The 18,206-nt window shown below is 34.0% G+C and overlaps 1 protein-coding gene across 1 annotated transcript in view; it reads left to right on the top strand.

Annotated features, from left to right (window-relative positions):
* Positions 1-1,578: 1,578 nt before the first annotated feature.
* LOC132160277 (SLAM family member 9-like) overlaps positions 1,579-18,206 on the top strand; it is a 29,705-nt gene continuing 13,077 nt past the window's right edge. Inside the window, exons 1-3 of the mRNA XM_059570024.1 lie at positions 1,579-1,786; positions 11,121-11,438; positions 11,599-11,955. Of these exons, the coding sequence (XP_059426007.1) occupies positions 1,729-1,786; positions 11,121-11,438; positions 11,599-11,955 (733 nt within the window). The 5' untranslated portion in view covers positions 1,579-1,728. The remainder of the gene's footprint in view (positions 1,787-11,120; positions 11,439-11,598; positions 11,956-18,206) is intronic.

Genomic DNA, 18,206 nt, shown 5'->3' on the forward strand with positions numbered 1-18,206 from the left:
AAAGGATGAGATTTGCAATAGCATGATAGGAAAATTATCAGATGTTGCACTTGTAAGTAGATTAGAATTGTATAATAAAATATGGGAAAAAGGTAAACTACATACTGTAAATCATGGAAACATTCAATAATTGTTCCAAACGTAAAGCTAGGAAAAGACAGATCTAAAGCAGCAAGCTACAGACCAATAGCACTGACGTCAAACATGTGTAAGATAATGGAAAGATTGGTTATAAATAGACTCACATATTAGATAGAAAGTAAAGACTTGTTCACGCCGTACCAGAGTGGGTTTTGAAAGGTTAGGTCAACATGGACTCAATATTATAGAGTCAGAGATAATAAAAGCACAGATAAATAAAGAGGCTTTAATATGAGTTTTCATAGATGTGGAAAAGGCATATGATATGCTTTGGAATGATGGACTACTAATAAAAATGAAAACATGGGTATCTCAGGAAGAATGTACAACTGGTTATTAGACGTTTTATTTGACCGGACAATCCAGGTTAGAGTGAGAACATCAGAGTTTATTCAGTTGAACATGAAGCTCCACAAGGAAGTGTTTAATATAATGATCAATGATAACAAAATTGTCAATGTTCCTATTTATTTTGCTTTATTGTTAAAATGTTGGAAGGCAAACCCTGTTCCTCAAATGATGTTCAGTTCTACTGCTTTGTTTCAGGACTGGGATTTTTAAGATATAGCAAATAAATTATTTTATTTAGGTCTCAGAAATGTTGATCTGAATATTCACTCTGACTGAATATGCATGCATCTGATGCATTTAAAAATTAGAAAAAATTAAATTAAAAAATACAATTGAACTGCTGCTTTAGCCAGGCTCCTGATTGACTGTATTTCAAAAATCAAGGAAGGAGGCTGTGTATGCCTGATATATATTATGTTTTGAGTTCAAGCTAATGTTTTCATTTATTGGATGGATTTAAAAATGTTCAACTGCATTTTAACAAACCTCAAATTAAAATGCTGGTAATTAATAAATGATGCTCACTAATGACAGAAACACATAAGCTGCTAAAGCTGATCTAAATATGATCATTTGGTATGTGTTTCTCTCTTCCTGTGTCAAACATTATCACATCTTGTTATTTTCATATCTTGTTTTTATTTTTATCATTAGCAGAACAGGAAGACACTTTTCTCCTCCAAACTAAAAACACATGCAGTGAACTCACACTCTACAAATACACACTCTTCACACTCTCATCTACAAGATGTTTGTCCAGCAACAGATCAAACCACATTTCTGAAATAACACCACAGCAGCTTTCAGTTTGACTCAGATGAAACTATCTCCTAATGACAGATCATACATGCTTTTAACTTTTTACTTTGGCTTTTCCATAAACTAAAATTGAGAACTGAATAAATATATACAACAACTTTAAAATCACTAGAGTTTTGCTCCTTTTGCACCATGAAATGTAAAATTAACACGCTATTCTTCAATGTTTAGCTACTAAAAGACTAAACTAAAAAGGATAAAAATGATAAAAATGATAAAAAAATAAAGAATACTTCACTCATTAAGAACAGATAAAGTATTAATAAGGGCCAAATTTACTATAACAGATCATAACTACAACAAATCATATGCAAATGTAGTTTGTGAACAAGGAGGAGCAAACTCTGTTGTGGGAGGATTCAGTTCTAGTGAATTCAGTGTTTGAGCAGATGTTTTATTAGATCTGACACTGAACTAATGAAGAAAATGTTTCACATGTTTGCTTCGCTCTGTTTGTGCTGCTGGAGTCTGATCGGTAAGTTATAAAACATTTTTATGGTTTCTTTTTTTTTTTTATTCAGAGTAATGAAATTGCTGCTACAATTTAAGTTTATCTTCCAGATACTGATATGAACCTTTAGAGATAAATAAGGTACAAAAGTGCACCTTTTGAAAGAATACCATTTTACCATTTTCTGATAGTGGACTGTTTAAATTATATTATTTTCATATGCTGTAATGTATCAAATTAATCAGGAATATTGTAAAATTTACTAATTTTGAATTCAGGTCTGATTTTCAGAAAATCTATAAAATGTTAAAAATCACGCAGAAGTTACAGTTTGGATTTGTGGATTCTACAGCTACAACAACTGAAGACCTCTTCATAGTAATGGGTCTTCTCAGGGCCGGCGCAAGCTCAAATGCTGCTCTAGGCAGAGCACGATCGTGCCGCCCCCACCTCACACTCACAAATAGGTCTCCTTAAGATGTATGTAAACAAATAAAATTTTTTCTCTTTTTTATCTATAAAATTACACTAAAATAAAAATGTGTAAGCATGGTTTCAGAAGGTTTTCTTTTTTTATACTTTTTTAATAACTTTTTATATTAAAAAGTAGGCTACACAATTCAACAGCTGCATATAATCTCTGTTTTATAATAGATAGTGTACAGAATAAAACTAAACATATGCACACAAATTTTTAGTTCATAAGTACTGGAGGTTTCGAATTTTTCTTGACTAATACACACACACACATTCACACAACTAATAGTCTACATTTCAGTAGCGTGCGTGTCGCAGTGGCAAACACTTTGATTGCGTTCTCGAGTTTAACTTTTTAGCAAGTTCGTGCACAATTGCCTTAAACCATTTAAGTTGAAAAAAACTAACAGTTATGAGTACTCTGAACTTAATTCAGTTGAGTTCACTGAAATAACAATTGCAATTGTTGCTAGTCCATTAAGTCTGTCTGGTGTCATTGTACTTCGGAGATAATTTTTAATCAGTTTAAGCTTTGAGAAACTGCGTTCTCCAGAGCTCACAGTGACGGGGAGAGTGAGAAGCACTCTCAACGCTACAAAAACATTTGGAAAAATTGATTCCATCCCTTTTTCACAGATGAATTTAAGCGCATCCAGTGGTTTAGATCCAGCAACCAGGCGTCTGCCCAAAGCAGTCAGCTCTTCGAACAATTCATGCTCATCAACATCCCGTGAGTCTCCATGAGTCAGGGCCTTTTCCAGTCTTGAGCAATCCTGAAGAACTAATGTATTCAGTACCACAGTCTGCGTAGGGCACCAACTCCCAGAGGGGGCACCATCCCAATTGCTCAAAAAAAAACATGCGCCCTTCTCCCACCTGCGTTGAGACCGCTCGCACCTAATGTTTGCGGCTGGATGTTCATAATTGATTAATGGACATCTATGTCCGGGTAAAGGACATAAACTAAAGAAAGTAAAAAAAAAATGTAATTTAGGGACCGTCTCTAAAGTTACATGTGATATTGGTATACACTTGTCTAACGTCAGTAGCATTTGAAGAAAATTACTTACAGTCATGAAAACAACTGTAATTGTTCATCTAAGTCTCAGCTATAATGCACAATTGAATTGAAAGTTTGATATTTATTCAAATAAACTGTAAATCATATGTCAATTATGCTACTTTTTCACAAGGGCTCAAACGCAAATTTGAAGCTCAATAGCATTTGAGAAGAAAGACTTGCAGTCATAAAACAATTGTAATGTGTTCATTTAGGTGTCAGCTACAATGCACACCTTTTACATTTTTAATGTATATTAAAATAAATTATAAATCATATAGGTAAAAACAAGGCACGTTTATCACTTTCAGGCACATTATTATTATGTTTTTTCAGGTTCCCTTACGAAAATGACCCATGGTTTTTACAATAACACCACTAGCCATGGTAACTGCAAATTAACCATGGTTTTGTTACTTCAAATAATAATTTACAAAAAAGTATTAATATACTGTAATATTTTTTTGTTGTTGTTGCTATAAAAACAGACCTAAGCCATCAATAGCCTTTAAAATTACTTAAAATGCATTGTATGTATATATATATATATATATATATATATATATATATATATATATATATAAACAATGAGGCAGTAATGATTGGTTAATAATAAAACTGTTAACATACATAATGTAGGCAAATACAAAATAAACAATTTATGTATATGTTATTACAAATGCCTGCAAAGGGAGCCAAATGCCATGTAATTGCTGAATACAATTTATTCATTTACTTATTTATTTGATTATTTGAGCCTCATTGTTTCTCCAGTGCTCGCTCATTTAAAAGCCGTCGTCTTTTGTACTCATGACCAGATAATTGTATTTGTTCTGACATTTTTATATATACATTAAAGGATTTTGCACGTATATACTAATAGGGCACGGCAGGGCGGGTATTTTTATTCTAAATTTACAGTTAATGGAGTGGGGGGCAAATGCTGTTGATATAAGTGTGATAATTGTAACGTAATGTAAAACAAACAAATAAATTAATAATCCTCTCTCTCTCTCTCTCTCTCTCTCTCTCTCTCTCTCTTTCTCTCTCTCTTGCCGCCCTGGCTGAGCTGCCGCCCTAGTTCGCCTATAGGTATGTCACACACCGGCCTACCAAGAAACCAAGAAAAGAAAAGAAAGAAAAAAATACTCATTATTTGACACTATAGCACTTTACGGTTTCCTCACTGTAAACAAAAAATTGTTGTGTCAACTACAAATACTTTGTTACCCTGCTGCCTAATTTGGTTTTGTTATCTTGAAAACATGTTTCTTGTTGAAACAACTTCAAATTAGAGTGGAATTAGTCAGGTTACAACTTTAAGTTGACTTGACTATTATTTTCTAGTTCAGTCAACCTAAATCATGCTGTCAACAGGGATTTTTTTTTATTTTTACTTCAATCATAAGCAAATGTTACCCCACTGCCTTAAATTTTTAAATAAAGATGAAAAAATGCTTTCTGTAAATGAAATTTATTTAATGATAGAGACAAAACTTTCAAGTGATCAAAACATTAACTGACAATTGAACAACAAAAAAATAAAAAAAATAAAAAAAATACACACAAACACACACACGTCTAAAGATCTGAGTGTGATGTATTTGCATTTTTCAGTTTTAAGGAAAATGTGTACATTACTTTATAGGGAAATGAGACGTGAAACAACATTTTTTTAATGAGAACATGCATATTTCATGTCATGACATGATAAACTTGTGTGTTTCAGAAATGTGCATTCTAAAAAGTAGTGGACGTCTCAAAATAAATACAACCCCTGAAAGAGCTTGCTGTGGAGCGCATGAACACATCATGAACATTGAAAATTAAAACTGAAAGTGATGTGACATTCAGTCAAGTTTGGTGACACATTCTCGGAATTTGTGCTCTGCACATAACCCAACCAAAGTCCACACACACAGCAATGAACACACACACACACAAACACACACACCTGGAGCAGTGGGCAGCCATTTGAAGTTATTTTAAGTTGGGTGGACTTTAGTCCCCGTTTGTTAAGCTTACTCAAAAAAGTGACTCAAAAATTTACTCAAAAATATTCTGAATATTTTACAGTTGGTTTGATTCCTTTATCTCAATTGAGGGCTTCAGACGAAGAACCATATAAGTCCATATTTTCAATTTTTGAATAATACATTTTTTTTTAATTTGGACTCTGAATATTATATTACTTTTTTTTTTTTAATTGAAGATAGACAACAAAAGCTTCCCAATTCTAATGAGATAGGATTTTTTAGTATCAATCTTAAAAATAAAAAGTTAGAGTAATTTACATTTCTGGAATGTGGAAGAACAGTATATGTCCAGTTAATGTGGAATAACAGTATAAGTCCAATTAATCATATAAATTTAAACCACTGGAGATTTAATTCTTTTATCTTAGTTTTAATACAGTAACAGAACCTTAAAGAAAATATTAAGCATTTATTTCTTTCAATTTCTTTTATTTTTTGCCAACGTAAATCACAGAACAAAAACGCGGACAATACGGTACGAACAATGAACAATACATAGGCCTACTTATAGTACAGAAAATAAACGTCAGTACAAACAAACCGTACATACTTACAATAAACAATACATACAAACAATAAACAGTAATAACGGTAAACAATACATATTTACAATACAGACATACATCATCTTCATTCCATGCTGGTTCCATATGCTAGTTTACCATATATGTCTTCCTTTTTTTGGTTCTAAATAAAATAAAATAAATACCTATATATTACTATTATACAACATAAGATAAAGCATACAAGATAAGCTACAGCTACTTTTATGATTCATTTCACACAATATACACAATATATCCCACCTTTCCCTGCACATGACCTACACATACCAGGCTACTCTTCACATTCTAGTGTCCCATAAAATGCTTGGGCCTCCGCTGGCATGTAGGCTAGCATTTTCATAAGGTCACGGTGCTTCTCCTTCTTGATGGGCAGAGGGTCCTCATAAGCACGAGCATACATGGTGGAAAACAAGGGAGCTGGAGGTGGTTGATTCTTCCTCTGTTTGGTGATCAGCCAATGCTTCCATCCCTCGTAGAGGCTGTGGCTCCCTTTTGTGTGGACACACCATGGATCAGTAGCTGAAATCATGATTCAACAAGAAATTCAATAAAGATTCTTCCTTCACGCACATATCCCCAACACTGTTAATCTCAGAAAACCAGTTTAGTTTTTGTCTAGTTCTTTAGTTCTTTAGTTTTTTACCTGTCACTTTCAACCACATCATGGATGTGATTAGGAAGCCAGGTGGATGCTTTAATGTTGCATCAGGTAGCTGCCTGAAATCTGCACATTTCATCTCAATTACTTTAAATGGATGCAGCTGCCTGGCTCCACGGATCATCTCGGCGACATCGCTGGTGGTGTGGAGTGTGGACACCTTACGCCTCTTGTCCAGCGTGGCAAATGAACGGTCACAGGGAAGGAAGGAGTGACCAGACACCATGAACTTCTGCTCTATCTGACTGAAGTACCCTCTAGATACGAGTAGGGCCATGAGGTTTAGGACTCGCCAGTTGTTGTTCTGCCCACAGCATCGGTCACTATAGATGATGAGCTTCTGTTCCTTTGCCTGGACTAGGGGAGCGAAAGATGTTTCTGCCCACTTTAAAAGACAGCTTGCCACCTCGATGGAACCTCTGCGAGCGATGCCCTCATGCCAGAGGCACATTGTAGGAGGTTTGTCAATGCCCATCTCCTGGATACAGAGGTTGTAGTTGGCCAGCTGCCGTTGATAGTACACGTTGGAGTGTGTCAGGTTTGGCGTGAACACTACCCCCTGCATGTCGATGCAAATGACATGGCAGTCATCATTGGTTTTGGCCCACTCTGTGTCAGCCTGCAACTGGGTGTACGCTTTTTCGGCTTTCCGGTGGTGAAGCTCACTCTCGGCTGCGATCTTCAACCTTTCTCCATCTGTTGTAGCAGCTACTAATTTTGAGAACAGGGTGTCACATTTTGCACAAGTATCACTTCTTGGCTGCCCAAAACTGAGGTTTTGCTGCTTGAAGATGTCCCTATAGAGCCAGAACTTTGCAGTGGATGCTGGATTGTTTTCCTTGTATAGGCGGAACATGCGGAGCAGGTTTAAATCAGGGCTCAGGTACTCCCTCTCCACATCTCCCTTCATCCGTGAGTAGTGGTTCAGTTGGCGTGGGAAGCTCAGGATGTGCTCTCTTATCCCCTTTCTCACTGCAGGATGAATGCTATGAGGCCTAAAAAATAAACAACACAACTCACTGACCTGACTACCTGCTCTGTTCCCTCAGACTGACTGCCTAACTTTTCTTGAATAACCTTTTCAAAGATAAGTAACTTTAAATAAATATGTTATGGACAATGTATCTAATTAAAATCATGCATGTAATAAAAAGTTAACAAATGGAAAAAGCTGTATAAAACTTGCCTGTAGGCGACTGTTGGTCAGTTGAAAGACTGACATAAATGTGAGCTTACAAACAGCAAGTCTTTGGCCTCCTTGTTGCACATGGTACTTGAAGGTGTACTTCCTCTTTGTATTCTCAGTGTCGGGCCCACGTGGTCGTCTGCGACTCACCTTGTGCTAGAAGTAAAAAGACATATTGGGATGATCAGTGATCAGGCACATATGCAGTCTTAGTGAATTAAAGGCATACAGTAGTATTCAATTCACTGGTTATTTCATGGGCCTACATTGTAATGCATTGCATACTGTTGACATGATATGGTCATGAATTGCTTAAGTTAGCATACCTGCTCTAAACCAGAGAGAATGATAGCCTGCTGCCTCTCATAAGAGACAGCATAAAACTCTGTGAAGAGCTGGAGTTTTCTTTGGTCTGTTAGGCTTGAACACTGCCTGGGACATGTCTCCTTGCACGCCTTTGCCTTAACAGAAACAAAGTCACATTAGCGTTTTTTTGTTTTTTTTTTGAGCTATAAAACACTAGAGCTATTAGCAGCTATTAAGGTTACTAGCTAGAATATATAACAGCTTACACAATCAATGCATTTTTTTTATTACCTTTTTTTTATTTATTTTTATTATTTATTAAATAACAAGTAACAAACATAGCATAGCATACAATATTACAAAAACAAAGTGTTGCATTCAATGGTAACAGGGATCCAAAAATTATATCAAAATATTTTAAACACGTCAATGACTTTTTTTTTTTTTTACCAATTTCAGTGAAGACATAAAGCAATCAAATTCTACTCTAAACATCTTAAAGATTGGGGATGAATTTACATATGTTTGTTTATGTATATAAAATTCTGCCAGCAGTCCTTATAACACACAATCAATGAATGGTAAAAAAAAAAAAAAACATTCAAGCCTAACATTAGACGCCCAGTAGCCTACACGCCCCTCTGACTGTAACCGCTAACTTTATGTAGATACTTTGTATACGGTTTTTCACTCACCTCTTTTGGTGGACATTGTCCTCGTTTTTGCTCTCCTCTCCGGTTCACATATGGTTTCCCAGCATCCCTCAAAGACTTCCTTGCTCTGTCCTTCCATTCATTCATGTTCGCTCTCCTTTTTTTACCGACGTTTCGTCTATTAATGTCCGCAGCGGACATGAAAGCAACCGGCGTCTCCATTTTTCGTTAGTGGACATAAACGGTTTTTCCGCGTGAGACTATTTTAAAATTTTAAATTCAGAGTTTTGGTCGCGCGAACAGCCCCCAAAGTGATTCTGTATACAAAGTGGCACACATACATTGAAGTCACATGGTTATCTCAATTTTTGTTTTTTTGGACTTATACGGTTGTTCGTCGCATGTACTCAATTAGTGTCAGAGTTTAATTCATTTAAGTAGATACAGTATAAAACATTTTAAAAAACATGGTTTCATTATCATTTTTAGAAACAATAAAGGCATAATTAGAAGAAAAAAAATAAGACTTGTGGATCATAGGGGATAATATTCTGAATATTTTACAGTTGGTCTGATTCTTTTATCTTAAATAGTGTCAGAGTTTATTCAAGTGAGTACATTTAAGTTTTGTACATTGATATTCTGATATTTTTACAGTTGGTTTGATCCCATTATCTCAAATAGTGTCAGAGTTTAATTAATTAAAGTGGGTAAAGTGTATACACATGTGCAAAAATATGGATTCAGTACTGTATATAAAATCATTAAAAGCATAATCTGAAAAAACAAGTCTTGTGCATCACTGAGAATAATACTCTGAATATTTCACAGTTGGTTTAATACCTTTAGATCATATAGTGTTGTCGTTTAATGGATTTATATTATTGCATACATTAAAAGTTGTACAATTAATATAAAAAAAAAAAAAATTATAATATTGGAATTCCAAAAATGGAGCTTTGTGCAATAACAGTTATGTTTTTCTGAACATTTATTATTGCTTTAAAATTATAATGTCATGTGGTTAAATTGTTTAATTAATTTAAATGGTAATTTTCCCCCCTACAAATTAAGTCTTGTGCAACGTAAAGGACATATTTATGACTATCTGAGTTAGTTTGGGCTCAAAACATAACAGCCGCAAAGTTTAATTGGCCAAAAAATTTTTCAATTGGCCAATTTCAAATTTAAAACTAATATTACCGCTGTAATTTATGGTACGACTTTGTTTTTGCTTGTTTTTGAACAATTACTTTTAAAATAGTCTGTCTCAAGCTGCAGCGATATGTTTCATTCATTGTTGCGCTCTCATCTGAGTGAACGCTTTCAGGTGTGTGAGTCCTCTCTTCGACAGCAAATGCATCCTGCGCATTCATATGTGCTGAATACTGCCAAAGATGATGTATTTATAAGATAAAATTAATGGAGTTCAATTAAAGCTCCCTGTCTGACTCGTTTTAGAGTTGCTAATGAGTTTTGAAGTCAGCAAAAAGTAACAATAGTAACATAATGACAATTCATTTGAAATAACTCAATAAATTCATTAAATAATTCCTGTTATCTGGGGCTGTCCTAAATTAAGAAGTTATTCACGATGATTTTTAAGAAGATTCTTTTCAAGAATTTGAAATTTTCTTAGGTTTTGTCTAAAGTACAGTCTTAAGAAAAAAAGATAATAATATTCTTACGACTAATTTTTGGGAATACAAAATATTCTTAACTTTTTTCTAAAGTTAAAACTTAAGAAGAAAACGGCAGTTAAGATGACATTTCTTCTAAATAATGTTTCATGAATCCAGCCCCAGACGGGCTGATGAGTGTCTTCTGTCTGCAATGGCCTTCACCAGAATGACGAGATCTCACGATCAGTGATGTTGAGAACAAGATATTGCTATTGAACTGATTCAACACCTTGTTTTTTTAAGTTGAGAGAACAAATCAGTCAATTAACAAACTAGTTAAATATATCAACATGAAAAATAATAACTGAAACAACTAAACTGCTGAAGTGCAGAAAAGACAGTTTACTTTTTACATTTTTTAGTCCTTTTATCTGCTAGAGCTGCTCACATCAGAGAGTGTTTCTTTTAGTCAGTCTGAAAGGAAATGGTATAATAACTTGTTGTGCTTTTTAATCAATTACAGTGACAAATCCAAAAATGGTGGACAATATTAATGTGGACGCTAGTTTTACATGTCAGGATTATAATAATAATTATAATAAGTTCAGTGGTGTAACTCACTCTAACAGTTTGGCTCTCTCACATCTGACTGTTTGTCTTTTTATTCTGTGTTTCTGCTGCTGAACATTATCATGTACACATGTTAATTATAAAATCTCCAACTGTACAGCTCCACAGCTCTGTTTGTAAACCACTAGAGGCTTTAATCAGAGTAAAATCTGTTTGTTCATCAGGTGTGTTTGGTGAATCAGTTTCAGTGACGGAGGGAGATTCTGTTACTTTGAAAACTGATGTTACTGAAGTACAACAAGCTGACGACGTAGTGTGGAGACTTGAATCATACAGTTCTTCTATAGCTAAAATTAAAAAACAACATCAAATCTTCTTCACATCTGATGTTCCTGATGGGAGATTCAGAGACAGACTGAAGCTGGACAGACAGACTGGATCTCTGATCATCTCAAACATCACAACTCAACACGCTGGAGTCTATGAAGTACAGATGAGTGGACTGAAACTGATATCAAAAACATTCAATGTTTCTGTCTACGGTGAGTACATTTGTCTTGTGCCTCTTGTTTTATTAACTATTCACATATCAACATTAATTTTGTTATAGTCTGAGATGACAGACACTAAACACTCCCTCAACACATTGATTTACTTGTGTAGATTTATCCAGGTCTCTGGTTATTATCTCGTGTTTTTCAGCTCGTCTTCCTGTTCCTGTCATCAGCAGTAACTCTTCCCAGTGTTCATCATCATCATCATCATCATCATCATCATCTTCATCGCAGCAGAATTGTTCACTGTTGTGTTCAGTGGTGAATGTGGGTCATGTGACTCTCTCCTGGTACAAAGGAAACAGTTTATTGTCCAGCATCAGTGTGTCTGATCTCAGCATCAGTCTCTCTCTACCTCTGGAGGTGGAATATCAGGAGAAAAACAGCTACAGCTGTGTGATCAACAATCCCATCAGAAACCAGACCACACATCTGGACATCAGCAAACTCTGCAGCAACCAGACTCAACATCTGGACATCAGTCAACTCTGTCACACATCTTCAGGTACAGAAGAAGTTATTTACTGAGATAAACTTTTTTTTTTTTTTCACTTACATCAATGAATATTTATCTCCTCCTCCTCCTCCAGACTCAGTTTATCTGACAGTGTTGATCTCTGTTGCTGGGTCTCTGTTGATCGTCGCTGGATTTGGGATCTTCTGGATCTTCTGGAAATGTAGAAAAACTGATCAAGAAGGTGAGTGTTACAGCCTTTAACAAGTGTTAATAATAGTACACTTTAAGAAATATGCTTAAAATAATTTATAATTTAATATAATTTATCTATGTAACATTGATATCCTGAAATGTGTGTTATTTATGATCTACACTGAGCAGCTCTTTCTTCGTCTCTCACACAAAACTGCTTCTGTATTTGCTGTAATTGCAGCATTTATTTATTATTGTTGTTCTGTTGTTCACACAGGTCAGATTTGTGAAGATGAGATCACTGTTGTTGAGTTTCATGATCCAACGTTTGACGACAGAAACACATAAATCAGTAAGATCATTTATTTCTATTTTATGTTGTGTGTGATTCTATCATTTCATCTGTGAGTCAAGATGAAGATCAGTGTGTGCTTCTGTTTTTATCTGTATATTGATGATCTTTCATCACTATAAGGAACCACTGATGAACAAATATAATGAATTAATTATATTATCTGCCTCCGTTTGCCTGTTTATATTATTATTAAACACTCAATTAAACACATATTACTTTGTTTTATTTCCTTTAGGTCCTGAAGACAGATGTGAAGATGTAATGGGAAATACATTACAATATTATAATTATAATTATTATTATTATTATTATTATTATTATTATTATTATTATTATTATTATTATTATTATTATTATTATTATTATAGATTGACTGATAATAATGGATTTGACCAATATCTTGGACTCATATTTACACCTCTCTGCTGTCCTTACTTTCATTCACTGTATCAGTGTCGCCATCGGATGGGTTTTAAATATCAGCAGCTAAAACAGCTTCACAACATGAAACATCAAGTGAAAGATTCATTTGACATAATGTGAAAACTGCTTGTAACTTGATGTGCATGTGATAAAGATCATCTTCATTTCTGAGTTTAAGCTCATATTTTCATTTATCAGACTGGTCTAAAATATTCACCTGTATTGTAAACATCCTCAAAGAAAAATGCTAAACTATACTCACCACCGACAGAAGAACTAAAGCTCCTAAAGCTGTTGGTGCAGCTGATCTTGTGTTGATACTGATATTGCTGATATATTGCTCTGAAGTTCTGATATGAATTGATTTGCGAATAGCGATCCGATTGGAGCACTTCAAAACTGTAAAGTATTTTGAATCGGTTTGTCTGTTTCTCTGTTTTGTGTGCCTTAATACACCCAGATAGCTCATGTATGTCTGCTACATGTCTGCTAAAGATCACTTGATCTGGAGAGCATCAGCTGTGTACAAACATCTGACAAATGTCTGTAAAAGATGAACACCCCAAAAATAGACATATTGCAGATATAAATAAAGATGTCAAATACATATCTCCTTGATGTCCGTGTGCTATCAGGCATGTTTATACAACATTGTCAGTACTATTACTGGCTAAGCTTGCTATGACATGAACTGAAAAAGTATGATGTTTACAGAATTATAATATCTATATTTTCATTCCAAACATTACAGCTTTCCACATCTAAACCTATGCTACAACACAACCTTCATCTGATTGACAGATGATCCACATACTCTTTCAGTGTTTTTATTTATTTATGTGGATATTTCATCTAACATTTAGCTTTGTACATTCAGCTTGACAAGATAAATATAAGGAGAATAAACTCAAATGAACTGTACACATATATTTTAAATATTTTGTTTTTGCTCTTGCACCACACATGTATTAATTGTGTGTTGTTTCTAATGTGTTGTTAGTTTCATCAGTGAATTTCTCACCATTTCTTCACCATTCTCCTGAGAGCAAGAACACGTATACACAGAAGGTACAACATATGATTGTGTAATAATAATAATAATAATAATTTCTCTAAAATAATTTATCCTGTGGCTCCCTCTGGTGGACATTAGGTGCTGTAAAGTTGTGTTCATATTGGATATGAAAGTGAAAGTTGCAGCTGGTTGGCTGCTCTTAGCTGGTTAAAGCTGGAAGTAGCTGTTTTAGCTGTTAGCACAGAGATGTTGACTTAGAAGTGCTAACTAAACCTGTGGTTTTCAACCTGTGGGCCGCGACCCTCTGGTATTGCAGGTGGGCTGCCAATTACTTAAAAAAAAATAACAATATTGTTAATATATGTAAAAACGTCTAAGTCATAACATACAGTAATAACATCATTTCATATATATCATTGAATAAGAGCTCGCTCGCTAGCTTCTGAGTAGATCAAGTTATTAAACCAACAATAGTGGGTCAGTAAATATATATATTGAATAGTGGTTATGCTTATCTGTTGCTATTATTTTATTTGTTTAGTACACTGTAAACTCTAATGTTGTCTTGACTTAAAAAATCAAGTAATGTTGACTAAACATTACTTAAAATTTTGCGTTTTGGCCCTGTCACTTAAAAATATGAGTTAATTTAACTAATTTACCTTCAAAATGCATAAACTTAAGATTTCAAGTGTTTTGAGCCCAAAATCATGAGTAATCCTTTGGATAAACTCAAAGTCACTCTGTTCTTCCTTTAATGTGATTGGCCATGGGAGGAATTCTGCCTAGCAACAAGAGAACAAAAGCACTGATTGGTGGATTACAAAATTCGTCCTTTTGGTCTGTTAGGTTTGTTGAACTACATTTCAAGAGGACGTTTTTTTTTAGTGTATTATGTTAGGTGAGTAAAGTTATGTAGATATAAAGTTGTTTAGCATGATTTCTACTAGTGAAATATGTTATCCTTGTGGTACGTGATTTTGATATGGTATGATTATTGAAAGGACAACTTATAGTATTTGATGAAGTGGCCCAATCGTTTTCCTTTGAGAGAAAGAACATGGCAGCTAACGTTACTGCTTAACTCGTTAAACCAATACACTGGAAACCCTAATAAGTTGACTGAACTAAATTGATTGAGTAAACTCGTTGCCTCAATTTAATTGAGTAATGGAGTCTCCCAAAACTTACATATTTAAGTTTATTTAACTTGACGGTTTTGTAGATTGTACTTAAATCACTCAGTTCACCAAACTTGGTGCTTATTTAATGTACTTAAACGATTATGTTCACTTAACTTGGTATTAATTTCAAGTGTACTTATACATTTAAGTTAACTCAACATGTCTCAAATTTAACTGAAAATTATGTGCTTATTTTTGACCGCACACTTTTTGCACACTGAAGTAAAACAAATAACAGCATATTTAAACTTTAACCTTTTGACAAAATGTCACAATATTTATGAAAATACAGTAAACCCTATACTGCACTGTAAAAAAAAAAGTTGTGTCAACTTAAAAAAATAAGGCAACTTATCGCAAGCGCTTTTTTGAGTAAACTTAACAAAAAATTACTATGTTTGCGTATTTTAACATCAACCTAATCCATTGGGCAAAGTTACGTCCAGTGGACATCTTTTTATGTCTTTGCAGACGTTGAAAAGATGTCCACTGAGGAGACAGAATGTTTTTGTGATGTCTTTTTTAAATGTTTTTTATGTCTTCTGTACGTCCGATTTAGACGTTTACAGATCCTCCTTACAAGGTTTTCTGTGACTTTATTTCTGTCAGACATCTAGAGAAGCTCTTATTGAGAATTAACAGAGGTTTAAATGTTGATACTTTATACATTTGAAGTCACCATTGTGGTGGAAAGTGTTTGGTTTAGTTGGGATCTTGGTCCAGTTACTTCTTGTGTAAGTTTGTCTGTTGCAGTAACGGTGTGTTTTAAATCACTGTTTTTGTGGTGAAGAAAGACAAACTTAAATGAGCTCAGGTGTTATCAGCTCTTTGCTGGTGTTAGCTTGTCTCTTGCTGCTGTAACTTGTGTGTTGTTAAACACTGTTGTTGTGGCAATGAGAGTTGAGATCAGACATGCACATCTTGCTTGTAATGGTGACAAGTTAAAATAAAATGTATTGCTGCAACTGTGGATTAACTTTTATGGATAAAAACTTAATAGATAAAATAATATACTTACTTTTTGAAAATAGATCATGTCGTCACAAACAGACATCAAGATTTTGGATATGCATCACATCAATGGTGACAATCAGAACAAAAAAGGCTGGAAAATAAGGATGAGTTTGTGCTATGGAGCTCTTTTGTTTGTCACCGTTGTTGTGATGCAGATGCTAAATCTAGAAGTCTGTGTGTGTGAGTACTTGATTCTTTTACTCAAAATATTTCAAATGCATTCATTTTGTCCATCTTCAAAATAAGTATTTTGCTCTTGGTGCCGGTTATAAATATCAAACAAACTTATTTTATGATCTCAAATACGTATTATGTGATGACTTTCTCATCAACTAAAAACATCTGATAACACCTGAGTTCATTTAAATTTGTCTTTTTTCACCACAAAAACTGAGTTTTAAAATACGCCAACCCAGCAGCAACTGGACCAAGATCCCAACTAAACCAAACACTTTCCACCACAATGGTGACTTCAAATGAACCAAATATCAACATTTAAAACCTCTGAGTGATTTAGGTAGAGTCTACAAAAGCGTCAAGTTAAATAAACTTAAATATGTAAGTTTTGGGACACTCCATTACTCAATTAAATTGAGGCAACAAGTTTACTCAATCAATTTAGTTCGGTCAACTTATTAGGGTTTTCAGTGTAATACATATTGTTAATAATTGTAAATAGTCACTTTTGTGAAACGGGGTTAAATCTAGAATAAAAAGATAGCCAAACGTGGCAGTTATCAGGGTCCATGCATCAAAAACTCATGTTGACTACAGAAGTATTGATATATGTACTCTTTGAGGTCAGACGCTAAAGTGCTCTTTTCTGGTGCACATGTGCGGTTTTTCTGAGCACATTCAAAGCATGTTATGGAAAAGAAAAAGCCTGTCAAACTGTACCTGATTACTGAACTAAGTAATGTTTTGTGCTAACACTATCAAAACACACAAGGGTTGACTCAGTTGGATATGTCTAAAATGGAAGTAAACACCTGAAAGAAACAGATGCATGTCTGTACATTAGATGTGTGCAGGTCTTAAAGGGACAGTAGCCTACATGCTGCAGCTGTTATTAAAGGGATAGTTCGCCCTAAAATTTAATTAATGTCATTTTTTATTCATTCACATGTTGTCCCAAAACTATATTAACTTATTTCTTGTGCTGAACACAAAAGAAGATCTTTTGAAGAATCTGTGTAACCGAACAGTTGCTGGTCCACATTAACTTTGATAGTATAAAAAAAAAAAAAATAAATAAAAAGAATAAATAAAACACCTATGGAAGTCACAGTGGACCAGAAACTGTTTGGTTTTTCACCTTCTTCAAAATAGCCTTTATGTTTAGCAGAAGAAGGAAACTCCTTTTTAGGTTACAAACAACTTTTCAGTGAGTACAAGTGGGTAGAAAAAATAAAACACTTAATTTTTGGATGAATTATTCATTTAATATTAATAAAACACCAAAAACATCAAAATCACTCTTGACTCAAAATACACCTTAATACAGTTGCTATAATAGGAATCAGTGTATATAGTGTTTTATTTTTATATTTGTAATTTTTTTTTAATTGTTAATTGTTTGTTTAAAACAATTAACAAATATAAAAATAAAACACTATATTGTACCTGAAAATAAAACACTTTATTTTATTTGTATAATATCTGTATTATTAATTTGTATCTTTGTTCTCACTTTTAATGACAAAGATAAAATAAAACCAAATATTTCTATCTTTACCGATGCAGTTTTTACTTTACAGATGCCTGATATACATTATGTTTTGAGTTAAAGCTCATGTTTTCATTTATTGGAAAGATTAAACTGCATGTTCAACTGTATTTTAACAAACCTCAAATTAAAATGTTAGGAATGACTAAATGATGCTAACTAATGACAGAAACACTGAAGCTGATCTAAATATGATCATTTGGTCATTGTTTCTCTATTCCTGTGTCAAACATTATCTCATCTTGTTTTTTGCCATTCTTAGTAGCAGAACAGGAAGACAGTTTTCTCCTCCAAACTAAAAACACATGCAGTGAATTCACACTCTACAAATACACACTCTACACACTCTCATCTACAAGATGTTTGTCCAACAGCAGATCAAACACATTT

This window comes from Carassius carassius, chromosome 16 (assembly GCF_963082965.1).
Source record: "Carassius carassius chromosome 16, fCarCar2.1, whole genome shotgun sequence".
In the NCBI taxonomy this organism is placed as follows: Eukaryota; Metazoa; Chordata; class Actinopteri; order Cypriniformes; family Cyprinidae; genus Carassius; species Carassius carassius.